Here is a 22,991-nt window from a genome sequence, read left to right as displayed (position 1 = left end):
AAGTTGTTTAAAATGAAGCAACTTTCCCCATAACTCTCCCTGTTATGTTATAAATAAAAATATATTGAGGCTCCCTCTCCACATTCCCCTAAGTAATCTGGTATTTATTTCTAATGTACACGTACAGCTCTTTATTTGATATACAGTCCCTACTATAAGCCTCTACAGGGAAGGGCCTTGCTCACCATATAAATCATATTACAGATGAATATGAATAAAGTGAATGCTAGAATGATAGAGGTTGGCCAAATTTAACATAACCTGTAGAATTAACTTCCTGTGCTTCCATCTTTTATCCATAAATAATTCTTTTCATTTCCCAAATGATCTCAATGTTCCTGTTCAGTTTTACCTTCGAAAACCTTTTCCGCAATTTCAGTTTTCTTACCTTTCTTTACAGCTGATAGGTGAACCCAGACAATTTGATGGTTTCTGAAATTAAATAAGGACGGCCTGAATTTCTTCATCTATATCTATAATCAAATCACTGAATAATACAGAACCCACGCTTTGTCCTATGGTTTCTGCCAATCCACGCGGTCACTCCACTGCTAATTACTGCTGACTGATATGAGCCCGTAGGCAGGTGTCCAGCAGTGATCCGAATCGTCTGTCCCTGTTTTGTTTTGTTTTTTAATCAGTGCTCTGTGGTCCGACATCAAATCCTTACTAAAGATCAAGTAAATTGTTCCATTTTTTTTCCTTCAAAACTTATCACTCCATGGGAAGACATTGAGATTGCTGTAGTAACGTTGCTTGTAAATTTTGCCCCGTGCCCTGCTCTGTGTGGACGACTCGGGCATGAGCTGGTGGCCTTCCGCGCTGGTGATGCGCTGGGCCCGGCCAGCAACAGCCAATGTCGCTGCACCGGTTTCTGCCCCTTTTCCGAGTCTGTGTGCTTGTCACCAGCTTATGCTCGTTTGAACACAAGACCCTCAGCTAGTCTTATACAACTTATTTGAACTGCTTTTCCCATCCATCATGTGACAGCTACTGTACACTTGGTTGATCAAAGGTAACTTTTTTTTAGTGATCTTTTTTTTTTTTTGGAACTATAATTATACATACAGAAAAGTGCACAAATCCTCAGTGTACAGCGTGATAAGCAGTCAAAGTGAATGCACCTAGGTCACCAGCACCTCGGTCACAAATCAGGACATTAGCAGCACCGTGGAAGCCGCTTCGGACTCTCTCTGTCCTTTTTTTTCCCCCTCTGTGTCTTCTTTGAACAACTACTTCATGTTTGGCTTTTCTGATGTTATTCCTTTAGAGATCTCATTTTCTCCTGTTCCTCATTATTTAATTTGCCAACTCTCAATCTCTGTTGTTTGATTTCAGTTGCCTTGGTTTTCTCGCTCCCCTTTCTATATACCGATACAGTTAGTTAACGCTCGGTTGATTTATGTGAGTAAGAAGAAACATAGACCCAGATAACTCAAAATGAATTTGCTCCACTTTGGATTTTAAGATGATTTTGCACCAGATTTGCATTGCCACTTGGCTTCTATTTCAGCTGCTATTATCATCCGTTTACATTCCTTAAGCATGTACCAGCTGGCTAATGGAACGAACAGGCAGGCCTGCAGAAGCCCAGCCAGGATGGAAAACTGGGTGGAGACCGTCCACACGTGGATGGTTGAAAACCTCTGCAGTTGGTCCCCGTGCCCAGAGAACGGTCCGCTTGCCGAGCTGGCTTGCTTGGACCTCTTGTTTGCATCCAACTGTATATTCTAATGTGATGAACTTGTTTTACAAAGACACCTTTAGGATGTGGAAGAATCTCAGTATAAAAATTACCCAGAACTAAATTTGTGTCTGAATAATTGTTCACTTGCTCAAGCTCTCTGTGTACTTAGTGCTTCCATATTGCTGTTTGCTTTTGCTGTATTTTAATGCAGCTTACGCTTCCGTTTCATCCTCTTGTTAAATAACTCTCTTGTTTCCTGAGGTTGATGTTTCATAATCTTTGATGATTTCGGCCTCTGGGGTAACGTGCTGTAGAAGCTGGCTCTGCTCCTTCCTTCCCGAAGAATCATTAGCAAGACTTCCAGGAAAAACAACAGCGCCCACAGTCCAAACCCCGAACCCCGAAGAACTACCTGACTTTCTATTCTCCTCCCCTGAATTTTGAAGATGGTGTTGTTATTTTGAGGCAGAATATGCGACTGCTAGGAGTCGTTCTTTTGGCAGTAAAGCCCTGCAGTCAGAGCACGGGCAGGAGAATTTGGGGTGGGAGGTGGTAACAAATGCTCAACATTCTTAGGGAGAATGGAGCGCAGTCCTTCCTTCCTCGGCCTCTCTGGTCCTCCCAGGGAGTGCAGACGAGTGAGTGCAGGCACGGCGGCCTCCCTCCTCTCATTGATTGTATTTTTTGTCTTTAATGATAAAGGGGAAAGGATGCCTCAGGACTTGCCGTGCAAACGTTTGTGGAGAAGATACGTGGCAGAACAGGAAGATCAGAGGATATGTAGCCTTAAACATGTGCCGGGGGTGTGTTGTGTGTTGGATTCTTCTCTCTCCTCTACCTTCCTTCCCCTCCCGTGCCCCCTCTCCCCTTCCCCTGCTCTGTGTCCCCCTCCTGTGCCCCCTCATCCTCTCTCCCCTTCCCCTGTTCCCTCTTCCCTTCGCCTGCCCCCTTATCCCCTCTCCCCCTTTCCTACATCCTGTTCCCCTCCCCTACCCCCTCTTTTCCTCCCCTGTCCCTTCTCCCCTACTCCTCCTTCAGGATCACAGCAGTGCAGCCTTGGGCAAGTTAGGCAGGGTACCGCTTTCCTTATCTGTAAACTAGTTGCCATAACCATGTTGTCCTGTTCCGGCAGAGCAGAACTTGGCCAAAGATAAAGCTCCATGCCAGCTAAACCAATTACAAATACCAAGTGTGGTTACAGCCCAGCCTGGGCAGTGGGGGCCCATCTCCCATGCTTGCTGGAGACTGAGCATGCCCCCCCCCACCCCGGTCTTCTGTCACAAGTGAATTACTTCTACCCCCGCAGCCTTTCTCATACCCATACCTTCTTTTCTCTTTGGTTGTGATTGTAAGTCAGATCTCTGAAATCACGGCAGATGAAGTTAAGGACAGTGCTGGAGATAGTTTTACATGAAGTCAAAACTATATAGAAATCAACTTCTGGGGCACCTGCGTCAGTTGGGCATCTGCCTTGGGCTGGGGTCATGGTCCCAGGGTCCTGAGAGTCTGTGGGGAGCCTGCTTCGCTCTCTCGCTCCCCCTGCTTGTGCTCGCTTTCTCTGTCAAATAAAAAAAAAAAAAATCAACGTCAAACTCTTGAAGGTGCCTAGAATATGGGCTCGGGATCTCTGCAAGGTCCTGGACTGAGTATTGTTTTCTGCAGATGTGCCGCATTTCAGCTGTACTAGGACACAAACGGGCTTTTCGGGCTGGTCCAAGAGAGCTAGATAAACATTGTAACATGGATTTTATGGGAAAACGCATTCTAGCTTATATGTGACTGATAGACAGTTTGTTCGTAATTGGAGAACTGCCCAAACAAGCTTTTTCCCTTAAGATTTTTTAACTTTCTGTTGTCAGGAAGAGAGATGTAAGTACGTGTGGATCTAAGTGTGATGGATTCCTGTTTTCGTTTAGAAACGGCCACCCTTCCTGATGGGGAGGGGGAGGAGGTGTATTTGGAATATTTTTACCCTTTGATTTTTTAACTTACGTCTGTGAGGGTGAAAAAGGATCTTCGGAGCTAGATAGGATACATTTTTCATGAAATACGGGATGAGACAAAGCCTTCAGATCACATCAATAGGATGTATTACTATTATTGTAAAGAGATGGGAGAAAGGACATGTAGGGGCCAAGGGCAGGCTGCCCCAAGATGGGCCACTTGGCATAAAGATGATTTTGAGTTCATCAAGACCCAGCAGATGCAGGAAAAGCTCTCTACCTTCCCTTCAACTGCCTAAATTTACTTTGAAAGGAAAGCCTGAACCAGGAAGAGAGCTATTAACAGAGACTCCCCTTTACCTAAGAAACTGATCTGCATAATAGAGCAACCTTATTTTTCTCTCCTCTCACCTTCCTGCTAATGGTCTTCCTCCCCTTTGTATCCTCAGGCCCCACGTCTCTCCTTAGCCTCATATAAGCTTCACGTTGCCTCACTGTCTTTGAAATTTCATGTCTGTGTGGAATCCCCTTATGTACAGTATTGAATCTGATTTTTTCCTGTTAATCGGTCTTCTGTCAGTTTGGCTCTAAGTCCAGCTAGAGGGACCGTGGGGCAGGGGAGGGTCTGCCTCCCCGACAGAGGATATGTGCTAAGCAGATGAGCTTACCTATTCCCGATGCCAGGAGTCTGGGCTGTGAAACACAATCCGACTGAACAAGGCCAGGCAGGGGGTCAGAGGGCACCTAAGTTTGTCAGTGTTTGGTTCTTTGCTGACCTGGGCCAGTGGGCTCTCCAGGATGGAGCAGAAAGTGTCAGCTGCTAAGTAAGCTGAAAAGACATTTTTTAAAGATCTCACTGTTAATGGGAGCTTATTTAAAAATATGTAAATTATACAAAAATAGCCAGATAGGTTTGTTGAAGATCAAGAAGGTGGTGAAATAGTTTGACAGCATACTAATAGCAATATGGAGGTAAATACCAGGAGAAACAGATTTTTTTTAAAGGTTGAAATTGGATGTGGGTAGAGAAGGATAATGCAGAGGACTGCTGTATTTTATTATAAGTTTTTTTAAAATAATATTTGCTTTTTTAAGCTATGTGCTTTTATAAAATAAGAATCACTGTAAAATATTCATAGAATGTTCACATCATTTGAGGATTATGTAAATTGTATCCATAGTAATATAATAGCGTAATTAAATTTTTTTATATAGAATCAATGTATAATTACCAGTTTCAAAATTTTGTGATTAGATACATAGTTCTGTCTTTGAACTGTATTTGTTTCCAACTTTATACCTTTCTTTTCTTAACTTTCGTACTTCTGTAACATAAGTAATGGTAAAGTCAGGAATGATCATCTTCCTATTTACTATCCATAGCACCTTGCACAGTATCTTAGACATAGTAAAATCTCAGAATATGGTTAATAAGTACATTTTCTGGAGTTTTTTCCCCAATATCTTTCTAAAAATTGTACAAATAACATAGATTCACTCTAGAAAAGATAGGAAACGCAGAAAAGCAAACAAAAAAAATTTTTTAATAACCCAGAAACTCATCTTACCATCATGATAACACCCCTCCAAATGGTTTCCTATGTAATATATACGTGCAAATAAATTTGAAATAAAAATTATCCAGGGGCGCCTGGGTGGCTCAGTCGCTTGAGCGGTTGAGCGTCTGCCTTTGGCTCAGGTCATGGTCTCAGTGTCCTGGGGTGAAGCCCTGCATCAGGTTCCCTGCTCCCTGCCCAGCAGGGAGTCTGCTTCTCCCTCTCCCTCTGTGTGTCCACGCCCCCCCTCCCCCGCCAATTATCCAATACACACTGTGCCCATGTTCTTAAGATAAAGTAGAATTTTTAGGTCAACAGGTATATATTATTTTGAAGGCTGTTTATCATGTTGCCAAATTGTCCTCCAGAAATGTTATATATCAGCTCCAGTCCCCATTAATAGAGCAAAGAGTGTTCATTTCTCTCTCACTCAGTAAGGGGCAAAAGCATACTTATCCTTGTTGGGTTCATTATTATTTCTTAGAATAATAATGCATTTAGCATTTAAATATGGATATAGCTTGTCATTTTGTCTTCAGTTTTCAGTGTTTTTCCCCTTCATATAAAAAGTTTCTTTTTAATGTTATTCATATGTTCAAAACTATCAACCATGTTTTTTAAATTTTGGAAATTTCTCCCCACTTTTGAAATTTTATGCTTCGAAAACTGTTCATTCTGCAAGGTCATATATGTGGAAAGAACTGATTTTTCAGAATTTAGGATAGTGACTACCTCTCAAATCTCTTTTTCTCCCCATCAGGAAAGCAATTGAAGAGCTGCTTAAAGAGGCACAACGTGGGAAAACGAGAGCAGAAACAATGGGACCTATGGGTTGGTAAGTTCTCGAGTAATCTTCCTTTAAACAATATTAAAGAGAAAGTCTTGTATGGAGATGTGGATATGTAAATCTTTAGCAGATGGTGGGAATATAAGACTGTGGCTGTGGAAGAAATCAACCCAAAGGGGAGCAGGAGAGTGGGAGCTCTGCTGACGGCCTGGATTAGGGGGCTCTAAGACCTGGGGGGCTCTGAGACCACGAAGAAGAGGGCAGGAGGTGTGGACAGGAGAGTAGGTCTTAAGGCGCTGTCATCGCTTTGTTCACAAACCCCCAGGAAACATTCAATATGACTGCCCATTGGCACCGTGTAAGAGTGATATAGCAGTGTCCGTTGTTTGAGGATCTCCGTTTTCATTATAGTCCTTGGTAAATTGAAATTTCTTTTTAAAATTCTACTTGTAAGTATTTTGATTATGTGTCAGTTCAGCTGCGTAGAACTAAAGTTTGCCTTTGCAGTTTCTATATACAAAACAGCTCTAAGACTTAAAGTTTAAGAACAAAGGAAGAATTTAACCTTAAGAATTTAATCTTAAGCATTTTTAAGCTTTACTTTAACAATAACACATGCATTCAATAAATATGCTGATTTTAGATCTTTTATCTAAAATGTAGACCCCACTACAGTGGAGGATTGTGGGTGATTAAAAAGAGTGAGATGTAAAAATGAAATAGGAGTAGAAACTAGACTTCAGAATGTACCTTATTCTGTAGCTTTGACTCTTAGAACCATGCACATGGTTTACATAATATAAAACAAAGTTAAATAAATAGAGGAAAAAGGCAATCCTTAAAAATCAAGCAAAATAAAGCAAATAGACCTAAAGAGCCATTTAGTGGATGGCTTAGCCACACATAGAGGAACGCCTTCATGTGATCTGAAATTTGACTCTATATCCAAAAGAACTACCAGGGGCTCCTGGGTGGCACAGCGGTTAAGCGTCTGCCTTCGGCTCAGGGCGTGATCCCGGCGTTATGGGATCGAGCCCCACATCAGGCTCCTCCATTATGAGCCTGCTTCTTCCTCTCCCACTCCCCCTGCTTGTGTTCCCTCTCTCGCTGGCTGTCTCTATCTCTGTCAAATAAATAAATAAAATCTTTAAAAAAAAAACAAAAAACAAAAGAACTACCAAAAAATCGTAAATTGTTTTCAATCATCATATTGTCAACAATACTGATGTTTTTCTGGAACTATTATATAACAGGATAAAGCAAAGTAAATATTTATTTGTTATAAATACCCAGATCTCCAGTGTCAAAGAGATACAGATATAAACTCAAAGTAAAAACCTATAATCCTAAATTTGAATTGGAAATAACAGTACAAAGCCATGCTAGATTTTCTCTTTAAAAAAAAAAAGAAAAGAAAGAAAGAAAAAGAAAAGCTTTTTCCAGCTTTGTTCATGGAAAAGTGCTAGAAATGATGACCACCCACTCAGTAGCAGTGAGTGCCCCTGGCATCCAGATTGTGAAATATAAATACCGTTTCTCACTGAAAGAGGACCAAGAACCTTAGAAAAATAACTGACTGCAGATCCGAGGCAGTGCCTGGAGTTCACCAAACAGCAGGTTAGAGGTCATAGTCCCCAGGACTGCCCTCACTTCTTACACTAACTGCAAATTCAGGAAGTTCCCAAAAGTACTCTCAGCTTCCTTAAGTCACTGACAAATTCATACAATTCACAGAACACTATGATACTAACAGTTACAGTTTATTACGGGGAAAGGATACAGACTAAAATCAACCACAGTAAGAGGCATAAAGGGCATTGTCTGAGAGGGTTTCAACATGAAGCTTCTGTTGTCCTCTCCTGGTGGAGTCAGGACATGTTACCCACCCAGCTTATCAGGGAAGCTCACCCAGGCCTTGGCATTCAAAGTTTTTATTGGGATTCCATTATTTAGGCATGACTGTTTGATCGTTCACATGGTTGATCTCAGTCTCCAGGTTGACCAAGACCATATGACCCAAAGCTCCCACTCTAAATCACATGGCTGGGAGGTTTTTTTTGGGGGGGGGGGGGGGCGTGGTCAACTCTTACTCTTCTATCCTAAACAAAGACATTTCTGTCAGATGTGACATTACCTCCCAGAACTGAGATTACCTCCCAGAAGCCAGACCTCTCTGTGGTAAGACCAAACTTTTAATACACAGGCAGGAAATGTTAGAGGAGCCAGAAAGTGATGTAAGAAAGATTTAGGAAACAACCTGAAAGGCCTCCCATCAGCTGGGATAATTTGATCACCAAGAAGAATGAAGCTATACTGATTGAGATACCTAAAACATGTTGAAATCCATAAAGTCATAATGATAATCACAGCAAGAAGCTTAATGGTCCCTTTTGGAGAATGCTGTGGAACCAAGTCATTATTCATAAAATTGGTAAATAGATAAGAATAAAACATCGATCCTGTTCCCTGTACAAATTATACCTCAGGGTTACCCAATAATTATTGAAAGAAAACTTCCCTGTAAAACTGTGTCTATTAAATGTACAAGGACTACAGAAGAAGATCATTCATTTGAAACCTTAGCAACTCAATAAGAAAACAAACAATCTGATTTAGAAACGGACAAAAGATTTGAACAAACACTTCACTGAAAATGATACTGGATTGGCCCATCCGCATATGAAGAGATGCTCAAAACATTAGTTATCAGGAACAGGCAAATTAAAACCATAGTTAGTTACCACTATACGTGCACTAAAATATCTAAAATTAAAAAAGACTGACAGTACCAAATAAGGATAAGGATGTAGAACGATTAGAACGCTCACATATTGTTGGCAGAAATGAACATTGTACAGCCATTTTGAAAATTACCTGGCTGTTTATGCATTCACCATAGAGAGTTCTTCTAACCAATTACCAGAGAATTGAAAACTGAAGCCCACACAAAAATATGCACAGTAACATGCATAGCACTTTTATTCATTATAGCTCAAAACTGGAAACAGCCCAAATGTCCACTAACTGAGGAATGGATAAACAAATTGAGGTTCTAGCCATACATTCAGTGCTACTCCATAGGGACAGAAGCAGACACACTGCGCGGATGAATCTCAGGGACACCCTGCTAAGGGAAGGAAGCCAGACACAGAACCCTGCACGGTGTCAGATTCCACTTATGTGGGCATTCTAGAAAACCCAGAACTGTAGAGACAGAAAGCAGATCACTCGTTGCCAGGAAATGGGGACAGAAGGAAGGGATTTACTGCAGAACTCTGCGGGTGACAGAAACAGTCTACATCTTGATTGATGTGATTATATGACTTTGTACAGTTATCAAAACTCTTCACACTGTTGCTTAAAAAGGATAAATTTTATTCTGTGTGAATTATACCTCGCAAACCCGATGTTAAAATAAAAAGAGTGTCCTCATTTGCAATCCCCGAGGACACACTGGGCCTCGGCAAAGGTCCCTGGCCGCTAACCTGACCAGATGAGTAGCTGCTGGGGACCGATCTGGGCCAGGTCAGACTGACCACACCTGAACTCACTGACCCATCTTTGTGCCACGGAAACATGCAGTAGGAAGAGCATGGCACCATTTAGGAGACATCCTTGTCAAAAGATTGAACCCAAATCTGATCAGATCTCCAGTGAGAACTACAGTTCGCAGGGAGTACCGAGGGCGGAGGAACACGTTACCTGACCGCAAGTCACAAAGTCCAGTATGTGGGGAACTCTGCAGGACAAACAACCCAGTTTCTTTAACAAATTCTAGAGAAAAGAAGGAGGGGTAGCCTATGAATTAATCGATTTGAGACACATCAAATAAAATATATACTTTATTTGGATCCTTATCCAAACTAACTATAAAAAGACATTTATGAAACAATGGGGTTATTTGATGATATTAATTCATGTGGATTTTTTGAATTAATGTGGATTTTTTAAGTGTGATAAGGGTTTTGCTGTTAACTTCATTTTTTCAAGATGTTTTCTTTCAGAAATTCATTCTGATATATTTATGGATGAAGTGACATAAAATGAAATAATCCAGTGCGAGTCAATCTGTATGTAACATAGGCAATCATCTTAGATCCAAGAAAATACCCACCTCCTGGAAGGATAGTTACACAAATTTGGTGAGATAAGATGTATGCAAACATTCGGCATGATTCCCATCATGCAGCAGTCCATCAGTGTTAGTCAGATCTGCTCTTACCTTCGTTCCAGCCCTCCTCTGTCCTTTACAGGGATACGTGCGCCTCTGCTCAAGTGAATCACGTCAGTACAAACTGGGTCAGGGGCAGGCTGCTTTGGCATTCAGTGTAAGGCAGGGCTGTGATCAGGCTGACCACAGCCACTGGCCCAACCCAGTACCGCGTGTGAAAGAATCAGTGTAGAGCTCAATCATGAATTCATGGCTTGACAAGTGAATAAGAAAATGTCAGTCAGGGTTCTTGCTGTGTTAGGAGTGTTCAGGGAGATCAGTTGCTTCTAGGCAGCTCCCCGGATGGAAGTCATTTATCCTGACAATCTTTCTGCCACTTACTGGCTTAGTAGAACTTTCTGATAGCGAAAGAACTAGTGTATCAGTGTCAGCTGTTTCCCCTGCAGAGAGTTACCACATGCACGGGTCATCTTGACGTTTGTGGGAGTACTGATGTGCTCATTGGGCATTATATCAGCAAGGTCGGCTGTTGCACAAAGTTGTCAAGGACCCCGGTTTCTCCCGGTTTTCCACATCTCCCAGCCATAGGGTGTGATTCTTTTCCACGTGGTCCAGTGTGGTGGCAGCCATTCAATCCCCATTTCAATTAGCAGAAGGGAAGAAAAGGAGAAGGATGGCGTGCGCCCCCCTCCCTCTAAGGGCACTGCCCAGAAGTTGCGCACACCATTTCTACATACACGCCATTGGTCAGAATTTCGTTTCATGTCTTCACCCAGCTCAGCTATAAGGTCAGGAAGTCAGTCTTTTTTTCCCCAGGAAGTCATGTGCCAGACAAAAATCTGGGGTTCTTTTACTGTAGAAGAAAGAAAGAACGGATATTTGGGGACAACTGGCAGCCTCTTCCCATGAAGGAGCTCCGGAGAAGCATGTTGAAAAGGTAGTAAAAGATGGCAGACCAAGTAAAGCATTCCAGACTTAGAAGAGGTGGATCCTGGGAGAACAGGATGTGAAACTTCCAAGTTCCCATTAGTCTACAGGATAAGAACTCCTGCTGACATGGCTATTTTTCTCAATTGTCTTGTAATGGCGGTCCTCCGATTTTTTGGTTTTAGTGTCCTTTACACTCTTAAAAACTATTGGCGACCACAGAGAACCTTTTTTATGTGGATTATCATCAGTATTTACTGTATTTGAAATTAAAATTGAGCAATTTTAAAGGATTTATTTATTAATACATTTAAAAATAATAAGCCTATTACATGTTAAAGGAAATAATATACCTTTTATAAAAATAACTGTATTTGTGGGAAAAAATACTGCGTTAAAGCGATATGGTTTAATATTTTTGCAAACCTCCTTCATGCCTGGCTTATAAAAGACACCTGGAATTGCATGTATGCTTCTGCAGTCCGTTGTTTTGATTGAAGTATACGAAGAAAATCCAACCTCACACCAATATATATTTGGAAAAGGAAGAAGTAGTTCAATAGTCTTTCCAGAAAATTATGGTATTCTTTAATCCTTCTTTAAAACTTTACAAATAACCTCAACGAGTGGTAGTTTCTTAACGTTCTTTTCAATAATGTAGACTTTTCATGTTCTGTTATAATACAATCCCTTCATTTACCTTGCACTTTGACTGGATTTCTCCTCATACATGATTTGGTAACGTCATACATTGGTCACCTCAAAAATGTTGGTTCACTGAGTCATCCTCCTCACCGCTGCTCTCATCAGCAAAGTCTTTTCAATGTTGGGAACTTGTCAAGTACACAGTTTTCCAAACGTCTAATTTTCTTCCACTTGAAAACTCCAGTTTCATCATTGCCAGTGAAAACTGTGAGTTATTTTCCTCGAAGCGACAGGCTCTCTCACATCTGAATAACCAGCTAGTTCACTTGCAGTTCAAACATTCACCAAGTACTCTTCCTTGAGGCAGCTTCTGGTTCAGGACACCCTGCCAGATACGGGCTATGCCAACAGATCTGGCGAAGGACGGCCGTGACTTGCTTCTGCTCCCTGATGCTGAGACAAAGAACATCTTCCCCGTCGTGCTCATCTTGGGAGAATAACTGGTTTTCCATATGTTTGTGTGTGTGTGTGTGTGTGTGTGTGTGTGAGTGTGTGTAAATAAAAACTTTCAACTACTAATCCAGTGGTTCCCAAACTTACCTGCACATTTGAAATCATCTGGGAAGCTTCCCAAAATACTCATATCTGTGTCCCACCATCAAAGATTATTCATTTGGGTATGGCCTGAGCTTTGGGATTTTCAAAAGATACCCGGGTGATTCTAAAGCGCACACAAATTTGGAAACCACCGTAGCAATCCCTTTATATTACAAAGAATGAGACTGACCTGCTCTGCAGAATTCAGAGCATTCCCCCCTCTCCCAGGGGCAGACAGTTCCATAGCACTTGGGGAGCCGGTCGCCCAGCCATGGGAGTCCCAAGTTCCGTCCCTGTCAACACACCTTCTTGGACAGATCTTAACGGAGTAGACAATCCGTTGCTTCCTAGTGGGCCATGGTCTGTTTTTCTAAGCACCTAGAAGACCTTTATATTTGTTTTAAAGCTTAAAATAGAACTAGAGTGCCATTTTCTTTCCTCTTGGATATTCCATGAAAAGATCTTAGTGAGGTAGTTGAGCCATTGCCAGAAAGAGATTGCTGAACTCAAGAAAATACCACGGAATGCCATTTTTTATTTTATAAAGAAAGAGACCATTTGGTGCTCTGTACTGCCGTGGATGTATTTCAGCAAAAGAATCTCTTCAGAAGCTGTTCTTGACAGAGGCCTCAAGAAAGCTGAAATATGGGCCCAGATGACTTCCTTTTAGTCAACATAAAGGAATTTATAAGCACAAATTTCAGAAATTCGCCCAGCTTCATTGTCCACAAAGCTGTTTTTATTCTAGTCACATTCACATCAGCTGATCTGTAGCCCAATGTAATCTTTGAGTCCAGTGCTTGCAGAACCTCAGCCTTATACTTGAAAAGGCTTATATTCTGGTACAAAAAGTTACAAAGATGGAGTTTGACAGAAAATGATTCTTCAGTTTTTTTAACCCAGTCTTAAGGAAAATGGCATTTTGGGTGCTTTTCTATTGGTGTGGTGGTCACTCTGGTGATAAGGGGAAAAATCATCTACATCGTTCTTCCATTGTATGTCATCAGCTTGTTGGGTATTTCTCGAGTCTTCGTGCAGGCATTTTTTCTTTTTTTTAATTCATTTGACTGAGCACCAGTAGGTTTATTAAGAGGCCAGGCTCGGGCAGCAGTGAAGAAGACTCCCTGTCCTGGCCTTCAAGTTGTTAATCCGTTGGTGGATATGGACAAGTGAGCGGGTGAGCACAGCGCAGCGTACTGGAGCCAGCAGGTGAGGAAGGAAGGGCTCCCATTTCAGAGTGACTCATGGACGAGGCTCTTGGTAGTATGTCAGGGCCCCAGAGATCCAAAGCCTGTACTCTATACCTAAAGAACATGGGGCCCAAAAGGGTTTCCTAAGGCCCCAGCTAGCTAATTGCTGATGAACGGATCATCCTTTGCTTTCTCGTCCCCAACTTAATGCTCCTGTCCTACACCACCTCTCTTCGGTGTGGCACTGTCCAACAGCACGCAGGCACGTCAGTGCTGCCTGCCCCCAGCTTCCCACATGCCTTTCAGGTCCAGTTATGAAAGTGAATCAGAGAGCCCTGCGTGTGTTACCACCGGATCATATCTCTATGGAAATAGCATGTGCAGCTAAGGGAGCAGGAGGCCGAGGACAACAGCCTTGTCGTCTATTCCAGGACACCACCATTCACAGATCTGCCTCCTCTGATCCTCTTGGTGGTCTGCTAAAGAGCGCAAATAAGGGGCAGATAGCCTGGGATTCCTCTTCGCTGCAGGACCCAGCCTAATGCCTTACATACGCAAGACTCTCAGATTTTTATAAAAATCAGTTAATAGTCTAAGTATATATGTACAAACATGTCAACTCTTGCCCATTACTTTTGGGTATAGCGTTGGGGCCCGAGTACACTGAAAACCTACCTTGGGCGTCAGGACTGTTGTCCACAGAGTAACGAAGGATTAACAGTCCGGTAATGGCGGTTGTCACACTAGAGAAGAATTTCTCGGGTGGCCACATGCTGCGGCATTTGATTGTCAGGTTATAAACTGTAAGCACCATGGGTGGTTGTGGTGGTTGTGGCAGCATTAAGCAACAAAATGAGTTGTCATCATCCACAGCAGCAAGATTAAAAACATTACCTTACCCTTGTTTCTTGGAGAGTTCAGGGTGTAGTCGTGCTTCTTTCTTTTCTTTTTTTTTTTTTTTTTTTAAAGATTTTATTTATTTATGTGACAAGGAGACAGCCAGTGAGAGAGGGAACACAGCAGGCGAGTGAGAGAGGAAGAAGCAGGCTCCCAGCAGAGGAGCCCGATGTGGGACTCGATCCCGGAACGCCGGGATCATGCCCTGAGCCGAAGGCAGCCGCTTTAACGACTGCGCTACCCAGGCGCCCAGTCGTGCTTCTTTCTACGGGCATTATTTTGTACTCACATCCATGACGGTGCAAAGGAATGCACAGAATGGAAGAGAAAGTGCTGCTTGCCGGTGTGGGAGTGAGTGTGGCTGTGGAATAAAGGAGTGAATTGGAAACTTGCTCCCACGATCCCAAGGCCTCTGTTTCCCTCACCGTAAATATAAGAACCATAATTTCCCAGTGCCTGTTGTACTTCACAAATCTCAAGATCAAGTGCGTTTAGGGAGTTCTCTGCCTTTGCCCTAGCCTTGTCCGTGTCGGCAACTCTCCACTTGGCACTGCGTACAGATGTGCTTCTTGGTGCCTGTGCGGGACGGAGAGCCTGTCGGCTCTTCACCTGTGGTTTCTTTGCCTCACTGCTCTAGTGATTGGCCACCTGGTTACACCATGGCGGGCCTTTGTCTCTTTCTGCTCCTTCTTCGCTATCTGGGATGGTGCTGGGAGGGTGGACCTTGGCATCAGACCCCCTGATTCCAATCCTACTAGCTTGGGATCTCAGATAAGTTTCTTTTCTTCTTCTCTTGTCCACCCATAAAGTGTTGGATGGTTAGAGAAATGGAACGAGGTGACATCAGTAATGTAATGGCATGGGGCAATTGCTTCCCGGAAGTCAGTGTCAACTGTGTTACGATTCCCATTGGCTAGTGATTGCATGCCACTATCTGATGGGTCATACTCATGGAACTGTTTTAGAATCCAAAAGTGCCAGGTCTGGGGCACCTGGGTGGGTCTGTCAGTTAAGTGTGCAACTCTTCGGCTCAGGTCCTGAGATTGAGCCCCACGTCAGGCTCCAAGCTCAGCCCAGAGTCTGCTTGAGATTCTCTGTCTCCCTCTGCCCCTCCCCCACCTCTCTCTCTAAAATAAATAACGTCTTCTTTTAAAAAGTGGCATGTCTGAATCTGTAGCGTGCTAGATATTACTACTTCTATCCTTCAGCAGTAAAGAAAAAAAAACTATTAAAATCAGAAAGAAAAAAAATTACGTATCTCTTCCCCTTTCTGTTCTCTAAGTTTGTTTTACAGTCTACTGTTTTTCCTAAATCAAATATGATAACTGCAAAGAGGAAGCGCCTTATTTTGTACACATTATATCGTGTGCCCAAACAAAAAGAGAGAGATGAAACGTTTACAATCCCAGCCTCAGTCAGTCCGCGAGTCTCTCTAATGACAGAGTCTCCAGAAACCCACCTCTCCTGGGGCATGCAGAGGCCTTCACAGCTTCTGGGCTGACAGCTTTGGAAGTGAAGTAAAGCGCTTCACTTTTAAAGTTTGCCAGAGTGAGGATGCCAGACCCGAAGTCTGACAGTGCTGTCGTGGGTACGCTCCTGATGCAGTCGTAACCGGCTCATCGTATTTAGGGTTTTATATCCGTGTATCCTTAAATCAGCTCTTCCCACATGAGCCAGTGTACCTTCTAAAACCAAAAATAAAAACAGCTGGCCAGGGTGAGAAAGCTGACATTGTGTGGGTCAGAGCTGCAGACAGAGAAGCAGCCGCTCCGTCCAGTGGCCTCGTTGGTCCCCAACCCTGGCAGCATGTCTTGGGACATAGCTAGTGGCGTTATAGGGTGTAGATACCTCGAGCAGCCACGGCCTGTTCTCTCACCCCAGGGCTCAGGTGTTACCTCAGTGCAGATACGAAAAGCTCTGGGATGGTGGGTACCTAATGCTGGCTTGTCATGTCATCTCAAGCATGGGGGGGAATGGCACCAAGAAAGAGCTGAGAAACAAGACAGAAATCAATGAAATGAATTTTTTTTTTTAGATTTTATTTACTTATTTATTTATTTGGCCGGGAGAGGTAAAGGAAGAGGGAGACAGAATCCCAAGCAGACTCCTCGCCAAGCACAGAGCCCAGTGTGGGGCTCGATCTTACAATCCTGAGACCATGATCCCAGCCAAAATCAAGAGTCAGGTGTTCAACCAACTGAGCCACCCAGGTGCCCCAGAAATGAATTTTCTCATGGGACGAATGAGAGGAGAGTAATTTTCTAAAGGGTTAACATGCAGAACACGAGCAGAGAATTTTAAAACTGGGACAGGCTTCAGAAATCCCCTACATACCTCACCCTTCAGTGTTATGTCTGAAGAGCATTCAGAGAGCTTACACAGTATTAGGAAATGCAAATTACAAGCTCAGAGGTGAGACCCTGGGGAAGCTTGAGCTGTCCTGGAAAGTGAAACTTCCAGGTATAGAAGTCTAACCATTTGAAGTACCAAAAAAATTTTTTTAAGATTATTTATGTATTTGAGAGAGAGAGAGTGCACGAGCAGGAGAAGGAGCAGAGGGAGAGAATATCCAGCTCCTGCTGAGTGGGAGCCCGCCGCTGGGCTCCATCCCACCAGCCATGAGACGAGGACCTGAGCCGAAACCAAGAATCAGAAGCTTAACTGACTGAGCCACCCAGGTCCCCCAAAGTACCAAAACGTTTTAATCTTAACCATTTGTATGAAAATTTCTATAAAATCTCATTAACTTTTTCTTGGTGGCTCAGGTTTTGTTTGTTTTTATTTTTTTTCCATTGGGAAACATCAGCTAGCCTGCTCTGTTCTTGATTAGCTTCTTATCCCAGGTGATTTGAGACTTTAGGATGTTATCTTGAGTTGTTATCAAGGAGAAATCCCTGCTATATTAACTGATGTGCTGTATATATTCTTTTTCATGAAGAGAGAGTGAATGATAATAATAATATAGGTCCACAATCCCTTGTTTAAAGCCCTCGAATCCTGCTAAGTCTCTCAGTTGAGAGATTTTCACATTTTAGGAAGGTATGTGAGCACATCCAGTGTGCGCTCCGAACGCCCCCCCGGGTACTCGTTCAACACATTACCAGTTCTGCCCCCACACAGTTGAATGCTTACACTAAATGGGATGAAGACCAGACATAAATAGCCCTGTGTCATGTTAGGCCAGGTTTTGCTGCCAAACAAGTTTCAGCATCATATAAAGAACTTGATTTTCAAAGGTTTTAGCATTTTGGAATCTTGGATAAAAATTATAGACCCATCGGTAACATTTATTGAAGATTTACCATGTGCCAAGTACTGTGCCAAGTACTTTATGCAGTATCTCAATAAATCCTCCCAATAGGTCGATACCTCTACTACTTCTGTTTACAAATGGGGAAAGCTGATGCACAGGGGAGTTCAATAACTTGCCCGTGGTCACACAGCTAATTAGTAGAGCTAGGATATAAACCAGAGCTAACGTGTACCAAGTGCTTGTTATACATTAGTAGTATTCTAAGCACTCACTCATTTGATCTGCAACCATTAAGATAGTCACTGTTATTATCCCACATTTAACAGATAAGAGGCAATGGGGAGACTATATAACGTGCCCAAAGTTCAGTCCGATACGTAGTGTGATTTCAGAGCCTGTGAGCCCAGCCGGTACCATGTTGTATGAGTTTGTAGCAATGAAACGACCAGCTGTGAGGTTCAGCAAAATGAGTTACCACACTGAAGGCTAGAGCAGTTCTCTCCCAGCGGATTTCCTTAAATGTCAGCAGCACTGTGAGACTCCTTATACTGTGACATTTTCACTGCAGATTTTATAATTTCCTTTTATAGAATCATTTACTACGTATACCTCCACATCTCCTTGCACCCACCCCTCTATCTCATTGCCCTGCCTTACTTATTATGAGTCTAAATAAGCACTTACTGTCATTTCTAAAGCATGTCCGAGAAGTCACTCTCAGCACCCCCTCCCCCACCACGTAAACCACATTCTCTCCAAGCTGCCCTTGACTCTACACCTGGAATAGACTCTTCGGCACAACCAACATTAAAAATCCCATCTCTAAGGTTAAAAAAAAGAGATATAAAGGCCACTTTTCTTGTGGCTTGATTCTAGAAAGTCCTCTCATTCTCTGAACAGCTCTTTTGGTGGCTGTGTTGAGTCAGTGGGTCACACTGGCTACTGGAAGCTAGTGAGCGTCCCCGCCAGCTTGGCCCCCGCTCTCTCAGCAGGAGCTCTGTGTGTCTCCAGCAGAGGAGCTTTGTTCATCTCGGACGAGCATATGGTGGTAAAGATGATCTTACGTGGAAGATCGCAAAGTAGAGTGGAATTCACCAGGCGTTACCAAAGGTTTTATTTTGATTGTTGTTCCCATCTGGCAATACTCGCCTTTCCTCATTTGTCTAATCCAGAGAAGAACTGACCAGTTTTACCAGCACTGAGCTGGCCCACTCCAAGGAGAAGACCCCAGAATGCCTCTGGAACTGGCTGTACGTAGCCTCGCAGAGCCAAGAGACCCATGTGGCCCATTTACTCGTACAAACGAGTCTGCTCCTGTGCCAAGCACAGGGCCACGGTTGGCAAAGCGGGCCCACTAGCTTGTTACATTCCGTGCCGAGGGGCGCTGTTGTCCTGCCGACCAGCCGTAGCGCGCCCTTTGGTGACATCAGTGTGTCGTACTCTTCTGACTCTTGACTGAGTTTGCAGGCGTTCAGGTTTCCTCTCCAAAACAGTGCCTGAGGTCCATGAGAGCTTCTGACACCACTGACGGCAGAGCAGGGCGGCCTGTCATCAATGCCTCCCTGATGGCGCGCGGCGTCCTACCGCCGATGTGCCTCCCGGACGCACAGGTGGCTCTGCCTTAGGACCACTGACCAGCATCACGCTTATCCGTGTGCTGTTTCTGGAAGCTCATTGAAGCCTCATGCGGCTCCAGGGAGCTACGTGGTGTTGTGCCCCAGGACATCAGATCTGTGTCACTGCCTTTCTTCTTCGCCCTCGTCTCATCCACTGTGGCTTCTAAAGTCCAGCGCTAAGAGAAAAACAGAACCAAAACTCCAGTGCCGCTCCCGCCTCTAAGTGTTCCCACTGCTCGTGCTGTACTCCGCTGCCCTTTCTCTCTACGTTTCTTTTCCTCCTTGTTCTAGTTCTTTCCCTCGTCACTTTTCTTGGCCTGAGCATGAAGCACGCACTGCACATCGAGTGCCTACGGCACCTTCGATTCTTCACAGGTATTTTCTCTGTCCGTGTAGGCGCGGGAACTGCTTATTTGCTACAGGAGACATTTTCTTTTCTTTTTCTCCACCTTTGACTTCCAGTTTTAATGCCATTTTTGGTTGCTTGAGCTGGTCCGACCTCCTTGCAGGTGGCCCGAGGCTGATGTCTGCTCATATTTCACTGATAGGGTGCTAGACACTAAAATCACTCCGGTGAGGCGCGGGTGGATTGAGTTTGAAGTATTGCGTGGGATTCTCTTTTTTATCACAGTTTGACACAAAGATGGAGATTATACAATCCTACATTCATTTTTGCTTAAAGCCAGCCACTCTGAGGATCGGCATCCTCCTAAAATAGCCCATCACGTGACAGACAGCTGAAGGCCGAGGGAGATACGCAGGTTCTCAGCTGTGTGGGGTTTTCTTCCCCAAAATGAAGCTTTCATGCACTTGAAAAGGAAACAAATACTGTAGTATATACCTAAGCATGTAAAATAATAATTTAATTAGTTACATCCTGTCTCTTGGGCGAACTGAGTCAGCAGCTGCTTAAATATACACTGCACAGAATCTGCCCCAGAGGCTGGGCCTACGTGCAGCGCTCCCCAACAGAACGCAAACTAGAGGGCTGATACCGAAAGTGTAAGAGATTCTTTTAAAGGTAAAGTGTGATTATTGCATTTGTATAGATTCTTTGGATAATTTTTATTTCTGGAGTAGAGCATTTGGCCCCAGCATTCAGGATGCAGCAAGAGATACTTTTTTTTGCTCCTCCGAGAGGGACTTCACTTTCACTCTTTGGTAATTAAAAACAAGCCACAATCAGTTTAGCTCAACATGCAGATGATAGTCAAATCGGGCATTTATTATTCAAGGAGAAAATCGAAGGGATTCCACATTGAGGCCAGTACCTGCGCCTACATAGCAGTGGGAAAGTGAGTCCCAACAAGGAAGAAAGGGGCGAGGTATTCATGAGGACTTCCAGGTCGGTAGTCCCCGGAATTCCAAGTGTCTTGCCTTTTCCCCCTTGTACTCCGAGTTTACACTAGGTGGCATGCAAGGAAAGCTGAACACGTGCAGAAACTTGATTCTGCGGACAGGACAGAGTTCTTCCGCACGAACCCGTGACCCGTGGGAGCGAGCTATTTGGTTTGAGATGGTTCTTTCTCTTTTTTCCCTCCCCAGGATGAAGTGTCCTCTCGCTGGTACAAATAAAAGATTTCTAATTAACACAATTAAGAACACGCTGCCCTCCCATAAAGAGCAAGACCCCGAGCAAAAAGAGGGCAGCAAGGAACCCGCGAAAAGCCAGAGCCAGAAAGAGGAGAGCCGGAAGCAGCAGAGAGGCCACCCCTACAAGCACGGCCTCCAGGCCCGGGGCGCGGGCGGCCGCTCCCCGCACAGAAAGCGCAGCAGCCAGGAGAAGTACGAGAAGCGCCCCAGCAAGCGATGAGGCCGCAGGCCCCCAGCGCTGCTCCCTCGGGGACGGGCCTTGAGCTGGAGAGCAGGCCCCTAGGAGTGACTCTGATCGTCCGGCCTCGGCCTCGGCTGTCGTGACAAGGAAATGAGTCCAAAGGGACTTGCCCTGAAGGTGTCGAGGCAAGCTTCAAGCTCCTAGAGCCGGGCGCCCTCCTCTACACGCGTCCTGTTTTCCTTCTCTCTTGTTTGGAAGTTGGTTGCAAAATAAATCTAAAACTTCAAGTTTTCAGAGATTGTTACACTAGTTGCGATTTTTTTTTTTGGATGTGTTACAATTGTGGTCATTTCTGAAATTTTCTCAAAAAATAAAACCCTTGTAAATCCTATACGTTATCTTTTTGGATGATGAATTTAAAATTCAGAAGTCATCCAGCCAGTAACCACAGTCAGGGAAAGAGGTAGCCCTTCAAGGGCTAGAAATTTACCATGAAACTCTTTGCTTTGTTTTCCTGAAAGTGAGCGATGTAGGAAATTCTCAAAATGGGTTTGAATCCAGTGTTCCATATCAGTAACCGGAGGTTAAAAAACTGGCCCTGTTGTTTCCTTGTGCATTCTCAGACTCACTCCTAAGAGCAACTTTTCTATATTTAATTTTTTGGGGAATATGTAAGTTTTAAGTGGTGCTTTAAAAAGAACCCTCAAAAGTTAAAATTAACGTAATTACTTTAGTGCTCTGTCTTATTAGGTACAGACCTATAATATCACTCAGTATAGTTGTTTCAGAAATCGTAATTTTACATAAACGTGGGTTTTCAATGCCCTTGGCTGTTTTTTCAATATCGATGTTTCTCTGTTTTAACGTACAATTACCAACCTCTCAAACCTGTATTCTTCCTTTCATACTCAGGAAAATGTCACCAAGTTCCCTCTTCCCCAGTCCACAAAAGGAAGAAGAATCTGTCTCTCTGTCCCCCCTCCCAGTTTTCTAAAGCCTCGAAGCTTATGCCTGGCTGCTCCCAGATAATCACTCACCACCGCCTGCTCCCTGCTTCCTGGCAGCCAAGAAAAGCCTTTTCTCAATGTTAGAAAGGAGCACATCCGAAAAGTTAGCTTCGGGGTGTTTATAGAGAAACTAGAATGGACCAAGCACTGGCTTTGCCCATCAAGCCGCTGGCCACCCCCTCAGTCTGCTCTGAGCTAAAAGCTCAGAAGTGACAAACCCCATGTGTTCTCGCTTGACCCACCGGCCTCCCACCCAAAGACCCCAGGGCCTCATCCTATGACTTTATAACAGCATAGCAACACACTTCTCTTTCAAACATACAAAAGGAATAGTCTGGTTCATAGGACTTTATCCAAATCCATATATGCATTAGCTTAAGCTGTTTGTGCTAAATGTGGAATGTTTTTATTTAAATACTAGAAATAGCATAGAGTCATGAGTTTTTGCAAATTCTTGTTATAATTAAAATAAAGTTGGATTGTATCAATTGTCTATGTTCTCCGTGTTTAGAGCAAACTGCCAAGTTCATTATTCTTTAAAAGAAAATGATTATAATGAGCACATTCTAATATTTAAAGGTAGCCTCTGTAGCCTACTCGTACTGACCCTTTCTTATTTGTGTTAAAGGACAAGTGTCCTAAGAATCACTTTCCCTTTAAAAGGAATTATTCCACTTCTGAACACTTTATTAGAATCTTTAGAACTTTGATCAAGAGCAGCCATGGTTTCCTGTATATAAATGTCAAGAGCAAATTATCCGTTCTTATTCCCCATCTGGACAATGAATGTTGGCGAGGTTATTGGTCCTGAGATCTCACACGTACCAGCCGCTTCCTCCATGTGCGCTTAGCGGGCAGGCCCCGCCGAGAGCTGCCTGGCTCAGTACTGTCTGCCCTCTGCGTGGCCTTGGAGCTCACACAGCCCCGCAGAGGAGGTCGAG

The 22,991-nt window shown here is 43.7% G+C and overlaps 1 protein-coding gene across 1 annotated transcript in view; it reads left to right on the top strand.

Annotated features, from left to right (window-relative positions):
* The window catches only part of LOC113251208 (protein POLR1D-like), a 42,220-nt gene extending 19,682 nt beyond the window's left edge, over positions 1-22,538 (top strand). The window contains exons 2-3 of the mRNA XM_026493050.4: positions 5,947-6,021; positions 20,815-22,538. Coding sequence (XP_026348835.1) covers positions 5,947-6,021; positions 20,815-21,082 — 343 coding nt within the window. The 3' untranslated portion in view covers positions 21,083-22,538. The remainder of the gene's footprint in view (positions 1-5,946; positions 6,022-20,814) is intronic.
* The last annotated feature ends 453 nt before the right edge of the window (positions 22,539-22,991 follow it).

The sequence above is a fragment of the Ursus arctos genome, unplaced genomic scaffold (genome assembly GCF_023065955.2).
Source record: "Ursus arctos isolate Adak ecotype North America unplaced genomic scaffold, UrsArc2.0 scaffold_10, whole genome shotgun sequence".
Classification (NCBI taxonomy): Eukaryota; Metazoa; Chordata; class Mammalia; order Carnivora; family Ursidae; genus Ursus; species Ursus arctos.
The sequence above is the reverse complement of the archived record's forward strand: the minus strand, read 5'-3'. Positions and strand labels throughout refer to the sequence as shown.